The sequence below is a fragment of the Stegostoma tigrinum genome, chromosome 36 (assembly GCF_030684315.1).
Source record: "Stegostoma tigrinum isolate sSteTig4 chromosome 36, sSteTig4.hap1, whole genome shotgun sequence".
Classification (NCBI taxonomy): domain Eukaryota; kingdom Metazoa; phylum Chordata; class Chondrichthyes; order Orectolobiformes; family Stegostomatidae; genus Stegostoma; species Stegostoma tigrinum.
Window position 1 is genome coordinate 17,250,956 of NC_081389.1, and position 18,452 is coordinate 17,269,407.

The 18,452-nt window shown below is 40.1% G+C and overlaps 1 protein-coding gene across 2 annotated transcripts in view; it reads right to left on the reverse strand.

Annotated features, from left to right (window-relative positions):
- Positions 1 to 18,452, reverse strand: part of edc3 (enhancer of mRNA decapping 3 homolog (S. cerevisiae)) — an 80,078-nt gene that overhangs the window by 6,404 nt on the left and 55,222 nt on the right. For both annotated transcript variants that reach the window (XM_059640219.1, XM_048520594.2), the window contains 2 exons: positions 8,922 to 9,075; positions 4,505 to 4,722 (listed from right to left, as the gene is read on the reverse strand). In XM_059640219.1, coding sequence (XP_059496202.1) covers positions 4,505 to 4,722; positions 8,922 to 9,075 — 372 coding nt within the window. The remainder of the gene's footprint in view (positions 1 to 4,504; positions 4,723 to 8,921; positions 9,076 to 18,452) is intronic.

Genomic DNA, 18,452 nt, shown 5'->3' on the forward strand with positions numbered 1-18,452 from the left:
ATACCACCTTGCGTCAAATCTAAAATTTAATATTGTGATCTCCTTCACAATATTTGGTAAAAAGTGGAAACTGGGAAATCCCAACTAAGCTGGCAGGTGTTGGATGAACAGGCAAGCCAAATTTCTAGTACCAAGGTAAATTTGGGTTTGGTAGCAAGATGTAGCGACACCACCAGGGCATCGTCACACCATTCGCCTCCCTGTTATATAATAGATACAGTGCACAAAATCATATAACAATCTAGACTACAATGGATTGCAGTATGAAGGAGCTCTGCAGTGTCAGAGGCACAGCCTTCCACTTTAGATGTCAAACCACAGAGTCCTCTGCCTATTTAGGTAAATGTACAAAGTCTCACAGCATTATCTAAAGAATAGCAACAGCAGTTTAATAGGTCCTTTATCATATTGCAAAGAAAGGACATCGGTATGTGCAAACTGGCTTTCAGGTTTCGTTATAATACAATAGAAACATTTTAAAAGCAGTTAATTTGGTTAGGAAGCACTTTGGGGCATCTGGAATGTCAGAGCAGGCATGATATGTCTAATTTTCTTCCATTCTTCTCTGCAAAGAGTATAACCTAGTTTCAACTGGCAACTGTCTCAGAACCTAACCAGTTCCAACTTAAACACGTTGAAAGTCACACACAGCATGTGATTCATCAAGAAACTTAAAATGATAAGAGTTGTAACATTGAAGGGATGGTGTTCCTCATCATAAAATTCCCTTCCCATTTTAAGAACTGTATCCATGCCTTGGGGTATATACTGGTGTCAATCAGAAATGGAATCTAAATATGTGCCAAGCTGGAAGCATTTGCAACAGGTGGGCAAAAAAAAACTGTGCCAAAGGCAAGATTAATGTTTCTGATTAACATCTGATTGAGGGTTGCAATGCTTTTGAGATCTTAGCGTGAGAATGAAATAGCATTTAAGAGCCCTCAGGCGTGAGCAGTTTTGAGACTGGTTGAATGAAGCTGCACTTGGTAGGAGCCAACATATTCTCCTCTCCCAGAATCTAAGCTGGAACATTACTTGGCCACCGTACCCTGACTACATTCTTTTGAGAGCCATTTCCTAATGACCTTCAACTGGAGGTGCAATTCTTTTAGGAATCAAGGGCATGACTTGCTTTTGACTTGGGCATAAAAGACTTCCAAAACTTAAATCATAATTCTAACCCTTTATAAATGTTGCTGAACTTTTAGCCAAGCAACCTTTCAAAGGAATGCATAAAAATACAAAATGACAAATGAAATTGTTTTTCTCCTCTGGTACCAAATCACATTAACAAATGCTATTTATGGCGAGGTGAAAAATTATCAAAAGTACAAAGGAGAAGATTTTTTTTACAACAAGGAGGAAAGAGCACACTGGGCTAGAACAGTACAAAGATATGCATGTGACACTGTCTCTGCAGTATGATGAGGGAGGGAGAAAAAAAAAGGAATCAAACAGGGTTCCCACTTCTGGGAGCAGTGAAGGGGATGGTGGTGGTAGCAGTGAATGGGCATAGCAGAAGAAACTGCAAGGAAACACCAGGGGAGAAAAGGAAAATGTCAGTTGATCAGTAAACTGCCCATAGAGCCAATTGGGAACTATACACAGACCTAAAACAGATACTTAATGAAAAGCAATGTTGAAACAGGTTTGGACTGTCCTAGTTTGGTTTCAGTGTAATCCAAAAAATCCCACTAATGTATACGAACAACAACCTTCATGTCAAAAGTTATTGTTCTTCGAACGACAGCACAGTTCATATTGCCAACCTGAACCAGTAGACCAGTTCTGAGATTCTTATTTACAATATCTATTAATAACTTGGATGAGAGAAGTGAATGTACTTATAGCCAAGTTTGTGAATGACAGAAAGTAAGTGGTAAGGCAAATGGTGAGGATGACAAAGTTGACAGAAGGATATACAAAAGTTATATAAAAACTTGGCAGATTATATATAACGTGGGAAAATTAAGTTTTTCCACTTGGGCAGGAAGAATAGAGTAGGTGATTACTGAAATGGAGAAAAGACTACAGGAAGCTAAAGCACCAAGGAATTTGCATACATAAAAAGCTAGCATCCAAGTTTAGAAGGTAACAGGGAGTTTCAAAGGAACTCCAGCATAAACATAAAGAGGTCTTGCCAAGATCTACACAAGGCACCAGTTAGAGTACACCTGGAACACTGAACAGTTTTGGATCCTTTATCCAAGGAGGGATAGACTGTGACAGTCTAGTTCAGAGGCTCATTGGATTCAGCCTGGCTATGGAGGAATTGTCTATCAGGAGAGGTTGGGTCTGCACTTGAGTAGAGAGAAATGAAAGGAGACCTTACTTAAATACAAGGTTCTTAAGGGACTTGACAGGGTAGATATAGACAGAATGTTTCCATTTGTGGCAGGGTCTAAGACCAGAGGACGTAATCTCCATAAGGAGACACTGGTTTAAAACAAATGCGGAAAAATTTCTGCAAGAGGGCAGAGAATTGGTGGAATTTTTAAAAATCATACAGGACTGTCATGGCTGGGTTGTTAAGCATAATCAAGGCGGAGACCGATTTTTAAATCGGTAAGGAAATCAAGGGTTAATGGGGAAAAGGGAGGCAAATGGAGTTCAGGGTTATCAGGCCAGCAATTATTTTATTGAATAATGGATCAGACACAATAGGTTGAATTACCTACTTTTAATCCTAGGTCTTATGATCTTGAACCACTGATTAATTAACCCTCTAAAGACATAACACCACAGATCTCCTGACTGCCGGTCAATATTGCAACGTAGTCACAAGTGGCGCATAGAAATCCTGCAGAATCGTAGGAATTGACTGGTAAATTCAATCTTCTGTTAGAGATTCCACTAAACCTGGAATCCTGCAGAAGTCTCCATTTAAGTCAGAGACTTGCGTCAGATGGAATTACTCAGGAAGTGTTAGACTGTTGAATACAGTCCAATTTCCAAGTATTCCACTGACCCCATACTTGCCTTACACACCCTACCCAAACCATTTAACCAATCAAATCCCTAACCTGACATCAAGGCCCCACTTTCCTTTTCTGGTCCCGATTTCTCTCTCACCTACCCAACCTACCTTAAACACTATAACCCCTTACTCTGAGACTTGGCACCCTATTGCTTCTACCCAGCGTCCTAACCTGAGGATTACTCAGACTCAGCAAGATTTGATGCATCTGTTGATCTATCATAGGCAGCTCCTGACAGATGATGAATGCAAATTTGGCAGCAGGGGCTAGTCAGAAGAAATTTATCAAGTTTTCTTTGGTGAAACCCATACATCAGGAATCGACGACAGAAGCAGTGCAGTGAAATCAAGATTTAAACAGCTACACTTTGTCGAGCGCTCAAATTTAGGACATTCTCAAGGAATGAATAAATGTGTTATTTTATCCGAATAGTCTCTGGAAACCGCTCGTGTACCATCGGCACCAGTGGGCATCTGTATTTGGCTTAGTCCAGCCAGCAGTAGTAAGCCTATAATAAGACGTATTTCACACTGATCTCAAAATATCGATAAGTGCTCTGACAAACACAACCTACATTTAAGACGATTGTTAATGGTTCTCGTGAGTTGGTTTCTACAGTTGAGTATTTGAAAATCATGGAAAGTTCACAACAAACCCAGTTTAAAAGCTTTATCCTTTTTATTTCTGAAAGAGACATGCAATCATTAAAATATTACCTGCACTGTAATATTTAATTTGAAAAGGCTAGTGATAATGCTACTGACACCAATTCAGAAAATTCAACAAGAATTGACATTAAGTAGGCAATTCTTTCAAAAAGTTTAACATTTTACAGAAACTTCAGTTCACATCAGAAAATTAATTACTTTGAAGTATAGGAATTTGCTAAATGGGAAGAAACAAAAAAGTCATTTTTCACACAGCAGAATTCAACAAACAGGCATCAGGTTAATGGCCTGTTAAAATAGTTGAGGGAGAAACATTTTCCCTAACAGCAGAAGAACGTCCATGTTTTATTTGCATACTGTCACTTAAACTACTGGAACTGGCTTCATATTAATGCCTCATCTGTGGATTAGTACCTTCAACAATGTAGCACTTCCTTTATAATCTAGGCTGAAATCCTAGTAGAGTATGTACTCAAGTCCTCGAAAGGGTCTTGAAGCAACCATTTGGTTGCTGCTAGAAGCAGACTCCGAAAACAACTTGGACGTACTCGTAGTTATCTTGCACGTTAATATATGTGAGTGCTTTAAATTTACCCATCCAAATAACCAAAATAAACATTAGAATTAAAATAATTAGTAACGTAGCCAGGGCCTGACTACTTCAACGGCAGAAATAAAACCGATACAATCCCATGCTGTGAAAATGCAATCTCCAATTAGGGCGCACTTCATGTTGGCTTCTCGAAAACCAACGTTCAAGGGCTGACTGGCATTCAATGCACTTACACACTCAGATTCAAGTACCACAATAAATAAATGGGGCAAAAACAAAAATCATACAGGCTTGCTGTCACATACCTTTCACACTGGCCACCTGTTTCCCTTCTGTCTTGCTAAAGAGTTGCAGTTCTGTGGTGATGCACTCCAGCATCTTCACAAAGTTAGGCAAGAACAGGATAATCTGTACCTGGTGGTTGGCAAGGTGGCGACCACAGCTGATCCCCTGAGCGCCCTTCACGTGTGGTCCACATAACAAGGCGACAGTTGGACGCTGGTGAACATTCTTGGGGTTTAACCTTGAATACAGAATAAATATCTTGATTTAACTTTTAAGCAAAACCACCACGTGCAATCACATTAAAGTATTTGCATTACGTACTGCAAATGACAAAAATCTGAAGACCAAATCATTTTGGGGGCATAAAACGGTGGTCTAGTGGTGTTACCAATGGACTAATATCCCAAAATTGGGCAATAGAATGAATAACTGATGTAAATGATGACAAGGATATGGTGAAAGACTGAGGAAGAGAGAGTGACAGAATTGATCGGCAAGGAGCCCATTCTGAATGTTCTGAAATGATTCCTTTTTGCGCTCAACTAACTTATGATTCGATGTTTCAGGGCACCTACTTAAATGGTGACTAAATGCACCAAGGCAAAATGATTACAATGGATTCAGGGAACTTGCAAAGCAGCAGTAGTCTACTTTTCCCAAAGTCAGTGACTCTGACCACTGCCACACAGGCAAGGATTCTTCCTTTTTAAATAACAAAAAGGTTTGGACAGCTAATTCTGAAATTCACTGATGAATAAAAGATTGTATCTTATAAATGTTCTAAATGTTCAAGCATTTGATAAATGTTCCAAGAATGGGCAGAGTCTCAATAAAGGACCCAATATTACTGAGTAAATTGAGGGGGCCCCCAATGGCATACAAATGCACAATGAGTAGAAAAACAAGGCAGCAAAAAAAGAAAAGTCATTATTACTCTCACCACAAAAGATAGACATAAACTGGCAGGATCTCCCAATATTTGGAATTCTGATATGTTTGAGTTCCACACCCAAGGAGGAAATTGCCCATTAAACATCCTGCACCATATGAAACCATTTCCTTAGATCTAGTCCCAACAGGCACCAAATCACAATTGGAAGAAATTAATATTTGTTAGTGCCAGCTCATGCCCTGCATGAAAAGAATTTGGAGTATTAGTGAAGCTTTTTTTAAAGTTTGGCATCAGAATCAGCACACACAAATCAAAGTCTTCGTTGTTTTTGTATTGGGTTTGGTGAAGTTAATCAAACTAACTTCTAAAATACAGCCTTTGTGCAGCCACTTTGTGTTCTTGCGGCCTAAACCAAGAAAGCTTGCATTCTTGGGACCAACGTAATGAGGGTTAAAGCAGAGGGTGGCTGCAGACTGAGTATGCTGAAATGGTACTGCAACAAGCAAACCATAGACAATTACAACATCTCATGTCGGAACAAACTAGAGATAGCATCAAGTGAAAAAGTTGGCCAGAAACAAACTAAACAGAGTCATGGAAACTGAACAAGGAAGTTTAAAGTAGAAGAATAGTAATCCTTCACTGAAGCTTCAGCATCTGTAACATTGACAGAGTGTAGAAGGATTGAATTTATTTCTGATATCTGTAATTGCACCATTTCAAAATGCTCTTAGAAACTAAGTTGCTTGTGTATTTTCTTTTCTTCTTGCGTAATAAACCTCACTATTCCTCTAAATGTAGATTGGCAGTGTCTTGCGAAAAGTTCAGAGACCAACAAGCACAGCAACAAACTGCAAAATTGTCAGTCTATTAAGTCAATTTTCACTCTGAAATCTGACTTGCCCAGTATTACTATAGCTGGGGTCATTATACAGCACAAGATGATAGAAGTGCCATCAACAGTGCAGGCAAGTCACACTTAAGTATCTGCACTGATGCGGTGTTTGGGCTTTGCCAAGACAGCTCAGCTCCTGACTTCAGTTTAACCTTGGTTCAAACTGCTCATTACTTGAAAGCCTCATTAGACAGCATGCAGCACCGAGGAGCCCTAACAATGCTGAAGTCAATGGGAATAGGGGGAAATCTACACTAGTCGCAATCATACCTAGCAACAAGAAGATCACTGTGGTCACTGGAAGTCAGTCATCTTAGCAGTAGTTCCTCAAAGTAATATCCTAAGCCCAACTATTGTCAGTTGCATCAATGAATTTCCCTCCATTATAAGATCAGAAGTGGGAATGTTCACAGATGATTGCACAATATTCAAAACTATCAGGAAATCTTCAGATATGGAAGTAGTCTGTGTCCAAGTTCAACAAAATTTCAACAAAACATCCAGGCTTGGGCTGACAAATGGCAAACAATTAGGTCACACAAGAGCCAGGCAACTACCGTTTCAAGCAAGAAAACATAAGATTGGCCCATGACATTCAATGGCACTACCATTGCTGAATTTCCCCACTAACCAAATCGTGGGCGTTAACCACTGACCAGAAACTAAACTGGGCTAGCCATATAAATACTGTGGCTACAACTGCAAATCATAGGTTAGAAATTCTGCAGTAGCTCACCTCCTGACTCATACATGGCACAAGTCAGACAAGTGATAGAATACTCACCTACTTGCCTGGATGACTGTGCCAAAACTCAAGTCGTCTGACAGCATCCAAAACAAAGCAGACAGCTTGACTGGCATTCCTTCTAATGCCTTCAACATTCATTTACTTCAGCACATAATGGCAGCAATGTGCACCATCCACAAGATGCACTGCAATAACTCAAGACTCCTTCAATTGTACCTCCCAAATCTCAACCAAAGGACAAGGGCAGCAGATACATGGGAACACTACCACCTGCCAGGTCCTGACCGAGTCACACACCAACTTTTCTTTGAAGTATATTGCTATTCCGGCACCCTCCTTGGAACTCCCTCTAATAACTAGATGGTGTGTGTTCCTACACCATATGGACTGAAAGAATTCACAAATGTTGGGTCACCACACATTCCTAATGGAGTAACAAATATTGGCCTACATAACAATGCTCACATTACAAAAATGAATCATTGACATTAAAGAAGCAAATTTTCAAATTAGAGCAAACCATCACTGACTGTAAAAGTCCAAACTTCCATCTGAGCAAAAGGGATGAAGAACAGTAAGACTAAAGGAGGGCTTCCGTGTAAAAGGAAGATTTTAAGACATTTTTATTCTTTCACATGACGTAAACATCACTGGCTAGGCCAGCATTTATTTATTATCCTTAAAATCACCCTTTAAAAAGTGATGGTGAGCTACCTTTTTGAACTGCTACAGTCCATAGCATAAGGGCATCCACAGTCTTATGAAGGCTATCTCAAGATTTTTATCCAGCAACAGCAAGTGAAAGGCAATGTAGTTCCAACTCAGGAAGGAGAATGGCTCAGAAAACAACTTGCCATGCGATGACATCCCCATGTACTTGCTGCTCCTGTCCTTCGACATGGTAGAGGTTGTAGGTTTGAGGTTTGAAAGTGCTGTGAATGGAGTCTTTGAGTACTTTTGCACTCTCTCATACCTACTGCTGGCACTGTCCATCAGGGTTAGAGGTAGTGAATGGGATGTCAGTTTGATGATTGCTTTGTCCTGGATGGTGTTGAGTGACTTGAGTAACAGCAGAGGTCCTAGCACCCAAGCAAAATGGGGCATATTCCATCATAATCCTAGCACTTGATTTGAAGATGGCTTCTCAGCTTCAAGAAGTCACAATGAGTTATTTGTCACAAAACTTCCAACATCTCACCTGCCCTCGTATTTACACATTGCCCCAGTTCAACTACAGCATGCAAATAACTGGAACAGAATAGCTGAAGGTAGGTGGGGAATTGCTTTGTACTGAAATTATCCTTTGCTTTTTGCTTTCCTGTTGATGATGCAGCTGGTTAATCCACAGTCACTGGCTGATGCTCTGAGAATATAACATCCAGTGGAATTTAGGGTTCTACAAACAAAACTAGGATGAAAGATGATCTCAGTACTGGTAACTATGAAACTGTCTTCACCGGTCATAAAAATCCATTTCAGTTCACGAACATCCTTTAAGGACAGAAACCTGCCATCATAACCTGCCTGGGCTGTCGGTGGCTCTGGACCCATGTCAATGTCATTGACAGTTAACTGCCCTTGAAATGGCCTGGTAAGCCACTCAAGGCAATCAGGGATAGATAGGAAATCATCCTCATTTCAAGAGCAAATATAGTGGCTTAAGTTTAACTTCAGACTAATTCCTAGTAGGTAGAGACCCACAAAAATTATTCATGTCATGTGAATACAGGAGTAGAAGTTTGCCACTGCCACTAGAAACCAAACAGTGAAAGAAAGGTCCACTTTCCCCAACAAGCATAAAAAACTTCTGCTAAGACAAACTAATTAGATTACAGAACTAAATGCACATTTAAACAAAAAAACAAACAGAATTACAGCACTTCCCATAAGCACGAGAGGTACCTGTTAGGTCCCCCAAGCAGTGTTAGAGTCATTTGGCTGGCACACACTCCAGTCATTTCCAGTCTGCGCTCTAGTGACAGACCATGCCTTTCAGCAGTAGCCAGCAACTTCTTGTGCAAGTCGTAAGAAATACTGGGGACAACGAGTCCTGAATCTGGAAGACAAGCAAAAACAAGGTCAATGCAACATGTGGAAAATATACATGCTTTTAAAAACACTTCATTCCCCTAAACATCCTGCAGTAGAATATAAATCATACTTTAAGCAGTTTGGGAATTGGTATTTTCTATTTATGCAGCTAATGGAAGCAACAGTTTCAAAAGACTCTTTAAAAATCTACCGGCTCCAGCTATAACTTTCACGGAAGACAACCTGTTATTGTTACCTAGTCTGGTCTCCATGTGACTCCAGACCCACTACAATGCGGTTGACTCAAATGTCCTCTGAAATGGCCCAAACTACTCAGTCTTGGCAACTAGGGATGGACAGCGAATTCCAGCCTTGTCAGCACTGCCCATAATTTAAAGAATACTGCACAGTAATGACCACAAATATTCACACATTCAAAAAGTTTCTTCAAACCATGTCCATCAGTTCAAAATAATCCATTAACTGTGCTCCAACTGTTACTTAATGCTGAGAAATTCTGAAATTGCAACTAGGAGAGGTACCAAAATAAGAAAAATGCTCCACATTGGTACAAAGTAAGGCTCACTTAGACTGCTATTTGAGAAAATCATCAAGGATAGGACTGAGTATTAAGCTCACTTCACTGCCAATTAAGCACTATCTGAAATATCGAGGGCCATTACTCCAGTGTGATGTTACATTGCATTGCAACAGTGAGAACAGCCCTAACTAATGTGGGATATTGATTACTACACACTGGTTTGCAAAATTAACTGGACATGGTCAGGTTCAGAGAGTGATGGGCTTATCAAAACTCAAGCTTTATAAAAACTGTTAGCCAACAATGGTTTCATTCAGGCGTGTTAGAACTCAGTGAATGTCAGTATAGTGAATTCCTGCCCAGAAGTATCATTTCCGCAGATAATCATGAGGGCTAACAATTTTCACCTATTTCATGTATATATGGAAAAATAAGCATATATATAAACAATTATATTTGCATTAACTGAACAAATACAAAGTGTTTAGAAGTTGTTTGAAGATTAACATCTCACCTGAAATTATAACAGTTCCATGAACAGCTGCATGCAGTGAAACCAGGCACAGTTTTTACGAATGTAGAAAAAAATGTTTCTATAATTTTGGAACTGAGTGAGGCACGAGGGAATCCTGGCAATTTAAATTGAAGCCAAATGTAGCACAAGCTAAGTAGAGAATTGGAAATACTGAAGAGCAGATACAAACTGTTACACTTTTGATAGAAATACATTGTCAAAACATTTTTAAACAACCCCCATGATATCAAAGGTTAAGCCTGGGACACGTGCCTCTGGTTCATAGACATAGAAATACAAGTTGTTCTGTGACAAGGGAAAGAAAAAGCCTGGCAAAAGAAGAACAAACTGTGGAGAAAGAGGATATCAACGGCAATGGCATTAACAATTTCTTTCTGCTCAATCCTCACAGGCAAATAGCCAGAACCCAAACATCAGGGGGAACTGCCAAGCAAAAATTATGAACTACACCAGAAATGAAGCAAAAAGGGAAGAGAAAGAATGGATCACAGTGCTTTTTTTTGGGTCAGGTAGCTGGTGTGGAAGCAAGTCACCAGTCAACACTTTTGGCTGAAAAGCAGTTGCTTCATGGGTTGAGGCAAGAGGAAATCAAATTCCAAGAAGAATTACAGGGAATTAAATAGAAAAGAACAGCAATTTGCCGGAATGCATTACTGAAAAACATCCAAAATTAAATTGCTTTACAGAAGTGGTCCACTGAGGACTGCCACCCCCATGGGGTATGCCAGCATTGAATCTGAGGTTTCAGAAAGCAATGTTAAATTGGATTGGTTATGTCAGCCCTTTGCAATGGATGAAAATTGATGAGTTGAGTTTCTAAATAAGTTGTACTGTTGTAGAGAGCATTTCTCAGGAATTTGCTGCACTGAATTTAAAAAAACATTTCAAGAAAGGAATGTTTAATTCCCAAAGTTAATCCTAACTTTTCTTCTTCTATAGTACAAAAATGGAAAGAGAGTGATCACATACAACTGCTTTAAAGAAAACTATACGTCACAGACACGCCAAACCTTTAAAAGGGTGTCAGTTCTGACGGCATGTCACTTTTGACTATTGCATACCTTTCAGATATGACAGAAGACACCTATTTCAAAAGTCAAATTCTAGGTTCATAACCCATTATTTGTATTTCATATGCAACTTCCATTTTAACTTCAGGAGGCAGATAGTAAAAGTGAAGGCAAAGTCACCATAGTGCCAGAGGAACACAAGGCTGCTCTCATTAGACAGGGACTGCTGGCGAATTTAACTGGACAGTCATCAAGCCCCAGATGGGGGGCTTGGCTGAGAAGGTGGGATCTTAAGGGTAACTTCAGCCAGCATGTGAATTGAACTGCAAACCCAAAATCCAGCCAACTGAGTTAATTGACTGACCCCCAGGGAGAATATATAAGGGTTATGGAAATGTCTAGCAATCCAGAGACCCAGACTAATGCTCTGGTAACACCAATGAAAATCACATCATAAGGGCTGATGCAATTTAGACTCAAGCAATAAAGAATTTAAATTTAAAGCTCATCTCAATAGAAACCATGGAATATCTAACTCTAAAACACCATCTAGCTTGCTAATGTTCTTCAAGGAAGAAACAATGTCATTCTTACAAGGTTTGGCCGACACACCTCCAGATACACAACAATTTGACCAATTTTCAATTCCCTTTGTGCTGACCAAACAAGACACTCAGTTGAGTGACACTCAAGTGCAAATAAAGATGGACAAGAAATGTTGGTGTTGCCAGTGATCTTCACATCCCAAAGGAAAAGTAAAAATCTGACAGTGCTCCTCTTTTTGTGGCTGAGAAGGATAAAAACCACCCCTAAAAAATCTGGTATGGCCCAAACACAGTCTGATTGGAGTTCCATAACACAAAACATCTACTCCCTTCTAGTCAAATCACAGGTAGCATGAAGTTGGGAAGGTAATTAAATTGGTTTGCCCTGTTTATAAGAGATACATACTGGAAACAGCTTTAAACAATCTTTTCAAATACTTGCAGTTAAGTTTGAGCTTGTAAAATGCTTAAATTATTCTCATTATGCAGTAAGAAGTCTCAGGTGTACGAGTTGGAATTTTTTAATCCTTTACCAGAGGTCTGATCTCCTGCCAGATTTCTGCCATCCTTCTGAATGCATTGACTCCTCCACAAGGAAGGTGGAGACACAGTATCACAAGTGCACACTTCTCTACAAGTTGACCTGGATCTGAAAATCTAGGCAATATTATGGCAAATTACTCAACTATGATGAAGGCATTACAGCAATCACAATCCTGTCCTTTAATCCCATCAGAGCATGGATTGAAGATAACCAATTGTGAAGCTGGATGCACACAGCAGGCCAAGCAGCATCTCAGGAGCACAAAAACTGACGTTTCAGGCCTAGACCCTTCATCAGAGAGGATGGAGGTCTGCAACCAGGAGTGGGCAACTCCGGCTAATTTCTCCTCACCAATGCAGGCTGCAACTCTAACATCCCCTACTATCTCACCTGTAAACAGGAATCAAATCCCTTTCAAATCAAATCCCAGAATCAAATCCCAGAAGAGCGGGTAAGCTACACTTTATGAATTCAAGTGCACTTAAAACTAAACAATCAACTTAATAACCAAGGCAGCTTTTAAAGAACTTTTTGAAGACCATGCTTTGATGTGACAGCCAAACAGATCTTATTAGCTTGAAATAGCACTAACGTACCCTTCAACTCCCTGATGCTATAATTTCTTTTCTCCCCGGACATACTTTGCCATAGCAACTCGTACTTTCCAGCAGTTCCGGTATTTACAGAAGTAACCCAAGAGATGATAGCAGTCATTTAAAGAGCATTAAGCCTTCAGGGACCGAAACAATCAGATGGCTCCTGATACACATACTTAAATAGAACAAAAATGTGTCAGTCAGGTGTTTTTATGTTGTTTGCTGCAGCCTGTTTGCGCACCACTGGAGAAATTCTGAACGTCTCGCTCAAACTCAGCACATACCAATTACATAGCAACAAATGAAAAGAATGAGGAAACTGCTACTGTTTATTTAAGCCTAAAATACAGTTTTGTAAACTATGGGTTGCCAAGAAACAGTGGTACTTAACACACAGGTTGGCAGAGATGCTTTCTCTTGAGAAAAAGCAAAAAGTCTGAATGCTCCTGTCACGCAAATACTAGCCCACCACAAGATAGAGATCTGCAAAGTAGAGAATACCTTCATAATCAATTATATAAAAACAATGATACTGGGAACAGCAATCTGTGGCAAAGTGGATTTTCTATCAAATTTGGAACCAGAGTTTTCACACTCCGTAGAAAACTTCAGAAATTAATTGAAAATGTTACAATCTCGGAAGTAAAACATGTGCTCTGTACATTCAACTGACAAGGAAACGGTCATTTACATCTTAGTCTGCATACTTGACTGTAATTTTCAAAGAACTTACAATTTGGAGAATACAATGCATATTAGAATTCTGAGTGTACTTGTTTGTGAGCTAGCATAGCTAAATTGCACAGCTCATGTGTTTGTATTGTTTTGCCAGCTTTGAAAGCAATGTCCATTTTGTTTTATCACTCCTGTTCATTAAAAATAGTCCAATCAGGAAAAATAACAATGCGCCTTTAGTGCGAACACACTTAATACTGGCTACTGTAATAATCTTTTAAGTACTGTGCACATTACAATACATAATATTAAATTCTACAACGTGAATTGATGGCGCTGACCAGCAAGTCTAATATTTCATTTCATTATGGATATAGTTTTGACATAGAACTTGCAAAGAGGCTGAGAAATGGATACTGGTTAGATATTAAACAAAGCAGGTCATGCCACATCCAAACTTATGTGTCATAAGAAACACTTAGTAAAACAATACATCTGATGTTGAATAGATCAAAAGCTTCAGAACAAAAAAAATCCCACTGTACTTGGCAAATATCTTACTATGCAGCACAGTGCAACCTAGCTATTGCTATGAAACATGAAAAGCCTGCACCGGAGCAACAAAGAAAAAAATTAGTTGAAAACATACATTTCCCAAAGCATACACCCAATGAATAAGAATGAACGATATTACTGTAGTGATTATAGTAGGGTCAGCCAGGTGGATGTCATAGATGAGGAGTTCACTGTTTGGGGCTGTTACTCTGATCCAATCAGGGAGCCCTGATTGACAGACAAGAACAGGAGTGTCACATATTCTGTCCACTCAAGGCTGGCTCTGAGGGAGCTGGATCAGAGCCACCTATAAATTCAGGCCAAATTCAGCAGTGGAATACTAATACTAAGTGCATATAATTGCAAGCTGGGACACTTTTGGGAGGTCAAGTAGCAAATGCGGATGCATTGAGCCACCTTCCACTGGTACCGCTGCTGGCAGAGTCTATAATGGTTTTCAATTTTCTGGCCACGCTTCCAGTCACAGTCAACAATATCAGGCTTTGGATGCAGAAGGACCTGGCCTTGGCAAAACAAACAGCGGTGGTGATGGGGGAAAACCAAAAGGGCTGTCACAACTACAACTGAAGCTATTTTGGACCTGGAAAATCTAGGTCACAGTAGAGGATGACATATTACTACAGGGAGCAAAAGCGATTATTTTGAGCAAAAGTCGTCACCAGATACTGGTTGAATTCCACGAGGGTCATCCAGGGGTTTCCAGAGTGAAGATGCTGGCAAGAAGTTATGTCTAGTGGCCAGGATTGGATGCAGACATAGCTGCATCAGTGGGGCAGTATCCAGAGCGTCAACAACGACAAAAGTTACAACCAGCTGCTCCCCCACATTCATGGAAATGATGAGGTAAAATGTTAGCTGTGTAGACCCTTTTGTGGGCTCATTGAGTGGGTGTCCACAATGACATAGAACAAAGTCACTGGGCATGGATACAGTTCATTAAACAAAGGGACATTGATTTCAAAATTGGCAAAACGGACAAGCATGAGGTCTGAAATTCAACTATGCTAGTTAACCCATAGTGTTTCGTCAAACACAGGGACAACAATACAAAAACTTTGCACATCTTTTGCAATACACAGACTTCCACAGGTGTCGGTCACAGATAATGGGCCATCACTTACCAGCAGGGAAGGAGTATTCCCAAAGCTGAATGGTGTTCGTCATATAAGGACAGCTCCAATCTATCCATTATCCAATGGACTGGCAGAAAGTGCAGTCCAAACTTGGAAGGCTGGCTTAAAGCAACAGCCTGCACCTTCACTAGATACCAAACTGTCCAAATTCCTATTTGATCATAGATCCACCCCTTATTCAATTACAGGGATAACTTCAGAGTCACCATGAGAAGAACCTGCACCATGTTAAATTTGATCATCCTGGACCTGGAGGTGGAGGTGAAATGGCATCAAGAACTCTAACGCCAAACACAAGTTTTCGATAAGCAAGAGAGACAGCTTATTTCAGGGGACCAAGTTTGGTGTTAGTATCATGGGAATGACCCTGCATAGGTAAGAGCATGGTTGACACAAGGTCAGGTCTGGTGACGTATAAAGTTTGGGTAGGCGCAATGGTTCTGATCAAGCACATGAACCTATAAAAGCTGCAAACTCTCAAATGGTGCGGGAGCAAAGTGTGCCCTGGCCCTTAGAAAACCTTGCCAACTGTTCTAGAACCTGTGGGCTCTCTCTCCTAGTTTTGAAGATACCTCAGAATCTGAGATTAACAGGTGGATGTTATTGCCTCAACACCTTTGTGCTTGAAGAGGAAAATGGATTTCTTCCAAGATGCCCAGGGTGCAAGAGGCGAGTTACTGCACGTTACATGCAGCCCATATCAGAGGTAGAGATGGAGGAACTTGACCCAGTGCCAAAACAGCCTAGGAGGAGCTACAAACAAAAAAGTTACTTATGTCTTGAACTCGGGGGGGGGGGGCGGGGGGTGGTGGAGAAAGATATGTTCTGCCTGCAACAAGGTGAGCAAGATGCACCTCATAGGAGGAGTTCCCTCATTGGGGCTGTTAAACTGGCTTCTGTGGAGTTATCTCAAATCACCACTTGCTGAAAGAGGGGCATGATCACGGGGTGGGGGGGGGGGGAAAAGAGTCATACAACTGTGCTTTTGGGGGTCATTAAGAATCAAGTCTGTTTAATTTGATTCAAAGCAATTCGTTTTACCATCAAGCAGAGTGTAAGGGCAGAATGCCAGATCAGAATTGCGGTATAACCTTTTGTGGTTGCAAGAATAAAAGTACTGCACATTCACAAGTTCAATGCAGTGGTGGGGTCAGGGTTAGGGTTAGAATTACAAATACAGTACAATGGTCTGCAGTCATTTGTACCTCAGGGCAAGCCTCTGAGCCCTGCAAGTATCTCCCAAACTCCTGGTTCCAACACAGCCAGAAGCACAGGAAGGGCCAGAATGTGAGAAATTATGTACTCCTACAGCACCTGTTGAACAGCAAGAAATAGAATCTGAAGAGTTGGGTGAGGTGGGGCATGTGTGATTAATTGTTTTAACACAGCCCTCATGAATTCTACACTGAGTTTCAAATGAATGATTGCTTCATACAGTGTTATTGGCACAACAGCTAACAGCCAAGATCTCAAAATGAAAATGACCAGAATTCTTGTATGAGCTCAGAAAAACATTTCCATTTGATTAAAAGAGAATGTTGCTGCTGTAACTAAGAACAAAATCCTCCAAATACTTCAACTCCAGAAATAAGAGAATGATGACAATACTAACTTGTGCGATGTACAGAAGAGATTAACAAGCAATGATTCCAGGGATGACAAACTTCAGTGATGAAAACAGACGGAAGAAATCATGATTGTTCCCACTCAAAAAAAGATCAACTGCAGATGCTGAGTTAGAAATAACACTGTCATCAAGAACAACAGGGTACAGATGTGAAGTGATCTTCAAAAGGCACAAATGTAATCTTAGAAAGAGCTATTTCACTCACCAAGTGATTCAGGTCTGGAATGTTCAGGCTGAAAGTGTGGTGGAGACAGGTTCAATTAAAGAATTTAAACAGACAATAGATGATGATTTCCACAGAAGTAACACTCAGGACTGTAAGGAAAGATGTCCACATCATTCAATCATATTATGACTGCTACAACTTTCTCATAAACCATCATTAATTTCTTCAAGTGTACCTCTAACCTGCAGTGTGGTTGTCTGTTAGGGGGTTGGTGAACTACTCCAGGAGTGACTTCTTCCCTTCACGTTTTCTCACCTCCACCCAAACAGCATCTACATCTTGATTCCCCAGTTCAAAGGTTCTCTCTACTAGGCCAATACCATCCTTAAAGTAACAAGCTATCCCTTCATTTAAACAGAATCTAGTTTCCCAGGCTTCCCAAAAGCACAAAGACTATTGATACGTACATTAAAAAAAGGGATCACAAAACAAACCAGGGCAATTGGAGGGTTAGCAAGTAAATCTTTATACATGTTCTATCACAAACTACTGTGGTTGCAGCTTATATACATTTTCCTCAAAAGGATTTATACAGCTGTTTAATCAAGAGTGTTTATGATGGAGAACACAGAATTGGATTTAACAAATAATTCACATGGAGAAAAACAAACATTTGATAAGGTAAAACGGTCCATTTCTGTGCTGTAACATTCTGACTGTCTTTTACCAAGTTTTAGCAGAAACAGCAACATGCAATTCTTTAATGTTACGTTATTCTTCCACCAACAAGCTAAAATTCTCATGGACCTTTAGCTTTCCAAATATAGCCCCAAGTTAACAAACACTTCCAGTTAAATTGTTTGATTCAGCAACACAAAGTACATCTGTTCACCTTCACAATAGTAAGGCAAAGACCAGAAACAGGTTCCAGTCTGACAACTCTGCTTTCACTCACATCACCTTGCAAGGTCAGTAAACAGCATGTTACCACAGCTGAGCAACCGAAGGGTAATTTTCTTTACATTAGGGTTACTTTATAAAGTTAAAAATCTCAATTTTATCTGATTTCTGACTTAGGTTGTGGTTTAAATCAGACAGCAGCACTTTTTAAAGAAAATTCACAGGATGAGGAAGTCACTGGGTAAGCCAGCATTTATTACCTATCCTTAATTGGCTGAAGGGCAGTTAAGCATCAACCACATTGCTCTGGGTCTGGAGTCACATAGGCAAGAACAATAAGGTCTGGTAAATAGATAATCGACTAAAGGATTCATGGTCATCAATAATGACTCTTAATTCCAGATTTTTACTGAATTCAAATTCCACCATCTGCTATAGTAGGATTTGAACCCAGATTCCCAGAACATAACCTGGTTCTCTGGATTAACAATCTAGCAATAATACCACAAGGCTGTCACCTCCCCATCTTGACTATAAGCTTCAAATTCCACAGT